At 50.7% G+C, this 11424-nt stretch overlaps 1 protein-coding gene across 1 annotated transcript in view; it reads left to right on the forward strand.

Annotated features, from left to right (window-relative positions):
• Positions 1 to 9833, forward strand: part of FAM241B (family with sequence similarity 241 member B) — a 47574-nt gene extending 37741 nt beyond the window's left edge. The window contains exons 2-4 of the mRNA XM_060126497.1: positions 6883 to 7030; positions 8172 to 8321; positions 9038 to 9833. Of these exons, the coding sequence (XP_059982480.1) occupies positions 8229 to 8321; positions 9038 to 9307 (363 nt within the window). The 5' untranslated portion in view covers positions 6883 to 7030; positions 8172 to 8228 and the 3' untranslated portion in view covers positions 9308 to 9833. The remainder of the gene's footprint in view (positions 1 to 6882; positions 7031 to 8171; positions 8322 to 9037) is intronic.
• Positions 9834 to 11424: the final 1591 nt, after the last annotated feature.

Consider the following 11424-nt stretch of genomic DNA (forward strand, 5'->3'; position numbering starts at 1 on the left):
GACTCCTTCCTCAGTTCTGTCCCCCCCACTTCCCTGTGCAGTTTAACAAATTATTATAAAGTGAATGTGCATGAAACTACCAACCAGGTCAAGAAGTTGAATATTGTCAGCCCCTTATAGCCTCCGCTGCCTACCATGTGCATACCCCTTGCCATGCACAATTCCTCTCTCTCCCCTGGAGCTAACCACTAAATTTTGGTAATGATTTGTTTGCTTTTCTTTATACTTTTATCACCTAAGTATGCATCCCTAAATAGTATACTTCAATTTTACCTTCTCTTGATTTTTGTATAAATGAAACCATGCAGTAAGGTTCATTTTGCTTCTGGCTTCTTTTGTTCACTATCGTATGTTTTTCTTTTAGCATGGTTTATGTAGTTTTCAAGATAGGGCTACAGTGGTATAGTCAGATGACCTGGAAAGGCTCGTCAGCGCTGTAGGAGGCTGTGGGGCAGTCAAGGCACTCTCCTCAGGCAGCCTGAGGAGTTTGTAAGTCAGGGCAGTTTGTCAAATCGGAGGAGCTGGAGAAGGATTACGGATCCCTTAGCCCCGGGTGAGCAGCTCTTTTCTGGGTTGCACAGCCATGCTTTATCTTCCTTCTGGGTGTGTGATAAGTATCTTTAATGTACCTTCGCAAATTTTCTTGGTTTGACCCCTTTCTCCAGCGATTGCTTTAGTACCCATGCCATGCTGGCTTTGACCAGTTTTCTGCAGGTGAAACCTGAAGGTCTCTCCTCAGACTTGTGCTGCTGCGGGTCTTGATGTCAGCCCTTGATTTCACTGTTGATGGGTGCCTCTCTGACTCCCCAGCATGGATTGCCCATGCATAGAACATGCTAAACAAAAATATGGGTAAATAAAATAGGCTTTCCTTCTCCTCTTAAGGTTTCTAAATTATGTTTGACCCTTGAAACTAAAATGATAACACTGTCTGATGTGGTTCTAAATATATGTAGAGTAAATGTTTAAGACAATTACATTATAATTGGGAGGGTAAATGGATATAAAAGAAAGTAGGTTCTTATGTTTCACTCAAACTAGTAAAATGATGTCACCAGAAGACTGTGATGAGTTATGTATATGATATTTAGAGTAACCACCAAATAAGATATATAAAGAGATATAATAAAAAGTACTATAGATAGGGACATCCTTGGCTGCTCAGTGGTTAGGACTCTGCCATTCCATTGCAGGGGGCACGGGTTCGATCCCTCGTTGGGGAACTAAGATCCCACATGCTGCGCAGCACGGCCAAAAATAAATAACTAATAAAAATTTTAAAAAATGAAAAATTCATTGAACTAAGTGAAAATGAAAACAAAACATATCAAAATTTGTGGTGCACAGATGAAAAGTGCTGACAGGGAAATTTATAGCAGTAAATGTTTACCGTAGAAAATAGGAAAAGTCTCAAACAAATAATCTAAGCTTCTACCTCAAGAGCTTAGAAAAAGAAGAGCAAAGTAAACCCAAAACAAGCAGAAGGAAAGAAATAATAAAGAGCAGAAATCAATGAGATGGAAAACAAAAAAAAAACAATAGAGAAAATCAATAAAACTAAGCTGTTTCTTTGAACAGAACAATAAAATTGACAAATCTCTAGCAAGAATGAAAGAAAAAAAGAGAGATGACACAAATACCAGTATCAGGAAGGAAGAATGGGATATCACTGCAGACCCTACAGACGCTAAAAAGATAATAAGGAAACACCACAAACAACTCTATAAACAAATTCGACAACTTCGACAAAATGGACCAGTTTCTCCAAAAGCACCTTCCAGCCTCAGCCAACCTCAAGAGGAACTCTGGAGCTGAAATGGCTCATGGATACCTCCTACCTCCATCAGTCATTGAATGTGGGCAGCCTCTGGAAGGGCTTGACCTTGAGTGAAGTGTCTCTGTGGTGAAGCAGTCTATGAAGGGGCTGATGGCTGAAGGCTGCCCTGATGGCCTCCCAGAAATTAGGGCAACAAATCCTTCCTTGGAGGGGGTCTGGCCAGCAATCCTCATGTCTCCCACAGTCCACTCCTTGTACCACTCAGATCTCCTTTCTAAGGATTCTGGTGGGTCTTTCTGAGAAATACTAGTGGGACAAACTACAGTCCCCTCTGTTGTAGCTGCAAATGGTCCGTCCACTACCCCTCGGCTAGCACCTCTTTTGGTTTTAGTGGCTTACCTGGTGGCATGACCCAGACCCTTGTCCCTGAGGGCTCTGGGCTCCTGGTCACATGCCCTTCTCAGGACAGAGTTGCTGCACCTGCCCTTTACCATTACATTTGGGTAAAGGAGAACCCAGAGACATCCAAGTGGATCACCTGGGTGCCAAACATGGTCTGCTTGTCCCCATTTTGTAAGAGCAGCCCTACCTCCCCTGGTGATCAGGAGCAGTTTCTCCTGCCAGGACAGTGACTCCTCTTCATGCCTGCGAGTCTCCAGAAATAGGAACTCAAAGTACTCAGGCTGGGCTTCCCTGGTGGTGCAGTGGTTGAGAGTCCGCCTGCCGATGCGGGGGACGTGGGTTCGTGCCCCGGTCTGGGAAGATCCCACGTGCCGCGGAGTAGCTGGGCCCGTGAGCCATGGCCGCTGAGCCTGCGCGTCCGGAGCCTGTGCTCCGCAACGGGAGAGGCCACAACAGTGAGAGGCCCATGTACCACAAAATAAAAAGTACTCAGGCTGCACTCTTAGCTTGACAGGACTCTTGCTGTGTTCTCTGGTTCCAGTTACTGCTGCTTCCACCCCTTGGTTCCTGAATCCATTTCTAATTAGAGACACAACAGCTTGTAAAGGTATTTGATTCAAGGTATTGAATGCATACTTGAGAATGACACCCCATCCTTGCAGAGTACTGCCTCTGAGCTGGCATTTGCCTGTGCCTTCAGTGGGCTGTTGTAGTGTTCTATCAGGCCAGTAGCCTCTTTTTTTTTTTAAATATTTTTTTTTTGTGTGTGTGTGTGGACCAATTTTAAAGTCTTTATTGAATTTGTAACAGTATTGCTTCTGTTTTATGTTTTGGTTTTTTGGCCCCAAGGCATGTGGGATCTTAGCTCCCTGACCAGGGATCAAACTGTCACCCCCTGCATTGGAAGGCGAAGTCTTAAACACTGGACTGCCAGGGAAGTCCCTCAGGCCAGTAGCTTCTCGCTGGTGACATATGTGATATAACCAGTGAATCCCATGGTCATGAGCACGATCCTGTGCCTGTTTTGCTGTAAAATGGGACCACTGGTCTAATGCAATGTTATATGGGATCCCATACTAGTAGATTAAACACTCTGTAAGATGTATGGTGCTAGCTGAGGCCCTGCAGGCAGGAAAGGCACACACACCTGGAGTGTGTGTCCATTCCTGCCAGAAGGAATCTCCGGTCCTGCCAGGCTGGGAGGGGCCCAGTGAAGTCAACTTGCCATCAACTAGCCGGAGGGTCTCCTTAAGAATTGGAGCTATATTGGGGGCTCAGTGTTGGTCTTTATTGTTGGCATTTGGATATTCAAAGGAGGCAAGTGACTGTAATTATGATGATGTACCTTGGGCAATGTTCCCCGTCTGGGGCTTTGGCTATTATACAAGTTAATCTTTGTTAGCAAAGTGGAATTTGCTGCTTTGTATCCGAAGAGGCTTTAAGTTTGAGGGGCATCTACCACAGTGTTTTAAAAATGACTACACGTCAGTGTTCACAACCTTGAGTGCCTATTCCGTCACCTGGAATGGAGGTGCCTAGGCTTCACCTCCTAGAAGTTCTGATTCAATTGGTTTGGGCACCAGTGGTTTATGAAAGTTCCCTTTGGTGATTCTAATGTGCAACCAGGGTTGAGAACCATTGTATTAGTGGATAGAGAAATCGAGTGAGGTCTCGATTGGCATTTTCTTTCCTTACAAAATAGAAAATGTCACCGTATAGCTAATATAGAAAGGATAATATTGTTTTTGAAACTTCTTTTTCGTGTGTGTGTGGGGAGGGGCTACTAGGTTGTGATGTAAGATGTATTGCCATCAAAAGAGCTTGAAAAGCCCCTGGTCCAAAGTAGTGCTTGTCAAACTTCAGTGTATGTAAGAGTAACCCTGCAAAGACCAGGAAAACCAAAAGCACATTTTTACCGGGCACCTTCTGGGAGTAAGACATGACCTGGGGCCAGTCTTGTGCCAATGGCATTGGATGGGAGAGCACAAAGTAAAGAGGCAGCAGAGATGGGACAACGCTGGGGGAGGCTGTTTGGTGGTGGCTAGATACAGAGCCTACAGTGCAGAGCTGGGGGGATCCTGGCTCTGCCACTGACCGCGGGATGGTCACCCAGAGTCCCTCTGAGTCTCTTTATTAGCAAAAGGGGAACAATAGCCTACACCTTTCCTATTTCAAAATCCAAAAAGGATGATGTGGTTTCTGGAAAAGCAGTTTGGAAGTGGTAAGGACTCTGTACACATAGAGGTTATCATTACTACATGGAACAATCAGAACTGAAGTTTATATTGTTGGCATTAAAATTTGGGGATAGGGTGGGATTTAGATTGGGTGGGGAGGGCCTTTGGGCAGATAGTCAGGCCCAAGCAAAGCAGGACTTCGGGTGATGTACTTCAGGGAGAGTGAAGAGACCCTGGCAGGCGGAGCTGAGGGAGGGAGCTGGTAAGAGTGTACTGGGGCCAGATTTGGAGGGTTGTTGGAGCCTGTCAATGAGTGGGTCTTATTGGAGCAGACAATAGGGAACCATTGCAGGTTGCTGGGTAGCGGAGACATCTGAAGGAAGTGGAGAGGTAGGAAAAGTGATTCGCAGCCTCCTGAAGTTGTTTTAATTGGTAATGATAGGACTTTTCTAAGTGCAGTCAAACACTACTGCCTCCTAAAGCGGTTCTTGACCCCCTCTGGAGGGACTTACTTCCTCCAACGGGCTCTCGCGTCTACCTCTGCCTAGACTGTGTCTATTTGGCAGCTGTGGTACCGGCTCAAGCCTTCCTAGAAACTTCTCATTTCCTCCCTGGTTTCCCCAGCCCACAGAAGTCTCTCCCTTCTTGGGGTTCCTAGGTTATGAGCCCCATGTATAGAGCTCAGTTCATGGAAGGTAGTGGTTCTCTGTCCTGGCTGTTCATTAGAATCACCTGGAATTTGTTTTTTTAAAACCTCTTCATGCCCAGGTTGTATCCCACATCAATGGCACTGTCACCTCTGGGGTGGGACTCAGGCATTGGGATTGTTTTTAAACATCACAGATAATTTCAATGTGAAGACAGGTGTTTTGTTTTGTTTTGTTTTGTTTTGTTTTGTTTTTTGTGGTACGCAGGCCTCTCACTGTTGTGGCCTCTCCCATTGCGGAGCAGAGGCTCCGGACGCACAGGCTCAGCGGCCATGGCTCACGGGCCCAGCCGCTCCGCGGCATATGGGATCCTCCTGGACTGGGGCACGAACCCGTGTCCCCCGCATTGGCAGGCGGACTCTCAACCACTGCGCCACCAGGGAAGCCCCTGCAGACAGTTTTGAGATCCACAGACCACCTCTGAAAATTGGGCATCCCGCCTTGGGATTACCCCTTCAATGTATGCACTATATCCACCTGCAGCAAGAGTGTAGGAAGAAAGTATTAGGATTTCCGTTTATATTTATTTGAAATCCTGTTCTTTTCTAATGTATATGCTTTACAATATAGTACTTAATGTAGTGGAGCAGTAGCAATGACAGTGACTACTGAGAACATATTGCGGCCTCATCTAAGGCTCTCATCTAAGCACTTTACACTAAGCACCTAGTGCTTCACAAATACTTAATGAAGTGGGTACTGTTATTATCCGCATTTTACAGATGAAGGAACTGAGGCCAGAGAGGTTGAGTAACTGGCCCATCACACCACCAGAAGGCAGCCGTGCCGAATTCCAACCCAGGCTGGCTCTAGCATCCACCTTTTATCCACAATGCCAATCTGCTCTCATAGCACACATGTATAATTTATAAACAAACAACTAAATAATACACAAATAAGGTACAGATATCAGGGGTCCTGCTCAACATTTTTTACTGATAAGTTTTCATAATCAAATAATTAAACCGTGGTGGCAGAAGATGAGCCCTTGAGGCAAGGTCTAAGTCTCAACCTTTCTGTTCCCCCACCCAGGGGCTAGTGAGCATCTAGGTCTATATATGCTTAATAAATATCTGCTCCCAGAAACATCTACTGCTTGATAATCATAACAAATGGTTATCAACACTTGCCATGTGCCAGAGACTCTTATTCTTAATCTTCACAGCAATCCTGAAGGTAACTGCTATGTTTGGCCCCATTTTGCAGATGAAGAGACTGAGCAGCTCTGGAACTTGCCAGAGTCTGACTCAAGTTGTGGGATTGCCGAGCTTATTCTCTTCCACTGGTGAACAGGTCCACAGGGAGCAGCTTATGAAAGTGGGCGGGGGTGCGGGGTGAAAACACTGGGAAAGAGGCAGAGGTTTATCATTCACTCCTTTGCCAGGTGCCCTTCCTTATTTGCCTGACAGGTAAACTCCTACCTACACTTCTTGCCCCAGTTCAAAGGCCACCTCCTCTAGGAAGCCTGCCTTCCTTCACGTTGCAGTTAGTTGCACTTGCCCTGTGGTTCATGTGTTGGCTTCCCCACTGGGAGGTTCCACACTGGAACAGGAGCTGGAGTTCCTTGAGTACAGGGCTGGGTCCTACTGAAGGGGCATCCGCTGAGCGGGCTCAGCAAACTCATACGGGTGGGCTGAGCCTGTGCCACCCAGGCCAGAGGCGCCCCCACCCCGTAGGTTTTTCCTCCTCCTCTTCTTCTCCCTTCTCTTTGCTTTCCTTCTTCCTCCGCACTCGTCTCCTCCCTCCCTGCCCTGTGGTCCACCCGGTCCTATCTTCGTTCTTCTCCCGCCCTCTTCCTCCCGCTCCTTGCGCCGCCCAGGGTCCGGAAGCTGCAGTTCCCCCAGAGGCCTACAGAGGGAGCTGCTGCGCCACCTGCGGGGCCGTACGGCTGCGGCGCGCGCTTCCTGTGAGGTCAGGTGGGAGGAAGCGGCCTGGGAGCCGCGGGGACTGGACGCCGTCGCCCGTAGGTGAGTGTCCGGGCCCTGGGCGCGGAGGAACGAGGGCGCATCCCTCCCCTACCCCGGGCCTGGTCTCGGAGTCGGGCTCCGCGGCCCGGGCAGCGGCCTGTCCCACCGCGGCAGCAAGCCCAGCCCATCCCCGTTCCCCGCCCCCATCCCTCCTTAGTGTCAGGTGGAGGGAGGGCCCGCCGCACCCTCAGCCCACCCAGCGAGGCGGGATAACAAAGCACAAAAGGACTGCGGAGGACCCTTTGGACACGCTTGGCTTTCTGCAAGGGCCAGCAGGCTTCAAAATGGGGACCCGCCAGCCCAGGCCACGGGCGTGAGAACAAGGGCTCTTAATCTCTTTTGGCGTGTGCGTCACGAGTGCTTTTGAGAATTTAGACGAAAACTGGCTCATCTTCTGAGAAAAATGATGGCCTTTACCCAGATTCGGGAGAGGCGTGGAAAGGCCCCCACCTCCAGCCTGTGGACCCCCTTGTGGTCTGTGAGTGTGGCCTCCGCAGCATCCCTCAAACCATATTTCGGGAAGGCTGGCCGCGCCCGCCCTGGTGTTACCTGAGAGGTGAGGGACAAGTGAGAGTATGCCCTCTGCAGGAAAGCAGCTCTCCCCGATCTCCTGCGGGGAGAAGGCCTGAGTCCTTCGCATCTCCCTGGACCATTTTTTAACGGAAGGGAAATGGAGACACTGGGGATCCTGGTGTCCTGGACTCCCTACTAGGGCCAGAGTTCCTGGCGTCGTGCTCGTTCTCTGCTGCCCATGGATGAATGGTCCCGGGTGAGTGAAGTAAGCCCCTCTGGGTCCCTAGCTGTATCTGCCCCGGAGGAGTGTTGGGAGGTGTAAGTGAGATGAGCCTGGGTGGACTTTCCACAGGGCCTGGGCCCCAGCAAGGGTTGTCATCCCTATTGTTGCTGGAGGTGGTGGTTAATAATAAAACTTCCTTCTCCAAGAATCTTTTTGATAGTTTTCCTAGTGGACTCAAAGTCTGAAAGATTTTTGTTTGGCAAACAACTTGTATTTATTTCTCTCCTTTTTATTAGTCAGACACACTGCCTACTCAGCATGGGTCACCAGTGTGAGCACCCAGAATTGCAGTTTCTCCCACTGAAAGCAAGCATCTCTTTAACTTTGGTAAATTTTTTCCTTCAGGTGTTTCGAGGTCTGGGGAAAGGTGCAGCCCAGCTGGAACCCATAGCTCCTGGAAGGATGGTTCGGATCTTGGCCAATGGGGAAATTGTGCAGGACGATGACCCCCGTGTGAGGAACGCTACCCAACCACGCAGCAGCACCCCTCGACAGGTAGTCGCCCCGCCCCTGTGGAGGGGAGCAGCTGGCCTCCCGTCCTCTGTACCAGTTACTCCTTAGCTCCCAGAAGCTCCCTTTCTGGTGATTAACCTTCTCTAGCCCGAAGTCCTCTTTGCAGAGAGCCAGGCTGAGCAGCATGGGGGTTTAAGACTTGGGGAAAACCCCAATAGATTTGTTGCCCAGCCTCCTGCCTCCCCAGCTCTCCTTTCTCCAGGCAGCCTTCCCAGACTTTAAACCCAAGAGCTCTCTCTCCCTTAACCTGGTCAGCAACCCCCACTGGAGCCAGCATCTTTTAGAGTCTGTTGGATGAGAGGGAAGCTGGAGAGTAAGTGGAGAAGAGGAACCCACGGCCACACAATGATGAGTTTAAAGGAAGGAGTGAGGAGTGTTAAAAATGCCTGCTCAGATGCTGTGCCCTGGGTGTAGTCCCACCCTCCTTGCCCCCTTCCTCTTCTCTGTCCCGGGCAGCTTCTCCCTGACGTGACATAGGGAACCTGGACTGGCATTTTCTGTGCTCTGAGAGCTTGCGACTCAGTGGTTGGGATCCCCATGGGTGGCATGTGAGGATTGCTGAGAAAGGAGGGCATGGCCCTGGGTGGCCGTAGGGGAGAGCAGGGCCCCACCCAGAGGGTTCCCTCCTGCCTCTGGTGCCTCAACTCCAGCGAAGCTCTCTCTGGATTCATTCGTCTCTCTCTGTCTTCACCTTCCAGAGCTTTCTCAATAGGGGCCATGGCACCCCGCTGGGGGGTCCCGGCCCTCGCCAGCAGCAGGCGGGCGCCAGGCTGGGTGCCGCTCAGTCCCCCTTCAGTGACCTCAACCGGCAGCTGTTGAACATGGGCTTCCCCCAGTGGCATCTGGGCAACCACGCCGTGGAGCCGGTGACCTCCATCCTGCTCGTCTTCCTGCTCATGCTGCTTGGTGTGCGTGGACTCCTGCTGGTGGGCCTCGTCTACCTGGTGTCCCACCTGAGCCAGCGGTGACCTCCGGGGGCTGCTGGAGCAGGTGTGTGGGAGAGGGAGCTGCTGGGCCTCGGTGTGAGAGCGGGCACCTGGGGAGGAGCTTCACTGGTGCCTTGAACGTGTGCTCAGAGAGCATGTTTCCATGTTGTGTTAAGCATGAGGCAGAGGGAGCCTCTAGTCCAACGTTCCCAAAGGATCAGGTGATACCCTCATTCCCTGGAGATGCATTTCGGTCGTATCAGGCATTAAGCACAAAGTCAGAGCGAGAAAGGGATTCCCTTTCCAATTCTCACCCAACCCTTTTATGCCACGAAGAAAGTCTGCTGTGTGCCAATATGTTCTTGTGCGTCTGGAACACGGGCTGACTTCCCCGTTACTAGGGAGCAGGCCTTGAGCTTAGGGCAGGTGGGAAAGGTTTCTAGACTTTTATAGCTCTGTTTTGTTTTAATGGGATATTTTTATTGGCTACCTTTTATTTACGACAGGTGGTACTGGTATTCTCCTTATTGTGGTGGCGTTTTCAATAAAGAAATTTAAGTAAAAGTGAGTCCATGTAAAGACATTCGTAAATAATTGTACAACTGCATGTAGATCTGGAAGACGTGGTGAAAGTGGTTTGGGATTGGGGACCAGGTAGAAGGGGGCATTTGACCTTGGAGGGTGGTTTCTAACCTCTTCCTGATGGGCTCTGAGAGCAGGGGCAGGGGGCCAGGTGAAGCCTGTACTTGGGCCCCTTGACCGATGCCTGGATAACTCTGGCTTACTCTGAGATGTTGGCCTTGTCCGGGGTGGTGTGGGAGAGATTCTCTGACCAGAAGGGCCAATGAGGCTGTGGGGTCAGGACAGCCGGGGTGCTGGCCTCCCTTCCCAGGGTCTCTGACCAGAGGCTGCTCAACCTCGCTCAGTCTCCTGAGGCTCTCATAGCCTCTAACCTCGGCACACTCTCCTTAGAAAGCAGGGGTCTTGGCGCTGACTACTCCGTGCACGTGGGCTGAGGGTGCCCTGCTTTCCGTGAGTGGAGGCCTTGAGTTATGGCTGGTTGAGCCCTGGGTCTGTGTGGAGGCCCTGCTGGGCGGCGGGGTGTGGCATTGGATGGCTGAGGGCTCTGGGCCTACAGTGCTGACCGTTCAAGGTCAGGGAGAGGCTGCGTGAGCTGGAGGGCTTCCCCGGCTCAGGGACCAGATTTCTCACCTCACCTTCCTCTTAAGATCCTTCTGGGTCTGGTGGTTTGGGGGAAGAAGTCAGGTTTTAGAGGTGCTTCTTGAAAGCCAGGGCCAGGGCAGCAAACCATCATGGGGTGTATGTGGGGGGAGGATGGGGGAGAGAGATGGAGGTTGATTCCATCCCTCCGGAGAGCCTGCGGTGCTCCGGGGGAACAGAACCCTCTTCCCCCCCGCTTGTGCCCACCGCTGCCCTTGAGGGGGCTGGCGGCCTTTATCATAGACATTCCCGGGGAAGCTTTATACTGTTCAGATAGGACTCCTATCTCAGGGTTTTCTGTGTCTTTATTTCTACAGAACAGGGAAGGGAGGGTCTGGCTCCCGGCGGCTCCTCTGGGGCCTGGGCAGGGGAGGTGGTGCCCAGGCCTGGTTGGTATCCCAGCTGTTCCCCGTGGCATCTCCTTCTGCCCAGCACATCCCCCAGCCCCCAGGCTCCTGTGGCTCTAGCCCAGCAGCCGTGGGGGAAGGGATGATCCTCCACAGCACTCCCTCTCCTGACACCCCCCTTCAGTGCATCTCTCTGCGGCTGGGCTTTCCCTTTCTTTTTGCCTTGCAAAGCTGTGGGACTTTCTGAAGAAATAAATCTTAAGTGGACCCTCAATATATAAAATTCCTTGAAGGGATATGAATCTGAGTCCACAAATTCAGGGCTGAGAACTGTGTCTTTTTCCATAATTCAGTTTCCATTCCCAAAGCCTGAGGCCTTTGAGGAGAATTGAGGGTGCTTTAGAGAAGGCAGGGCTTTCCTTCCTGCTTCTGACTAGGAGACAGACTGGGGCAGGCCCTGGCGGGCAGGAGGAGCCCTGGGCACCGCCCCAGGGACTTGTTAGCCAGCCTAAGGGAAGCAGCTGGGAGCTCGGACGAAGTGAGTTGTTCAAGAAAGAAGTGCTTTTTGTTGATTGAGCTCGACACCCATGA

This window comes from Lagenorhynchus albirostris, chromosome 16 (genome assembly GCF_949774975.1).
Source record: "Lagenorhynchus albirostris chromosome 16, mLagAlb1.1, whole genome shotgun sequence".
NCBI lineage: Eukaryota > Metazoa > Chordata > Mammalia > Artiodactyla > Delphinidae > Lagenorhynchus > Lagenorhynchus albirostris.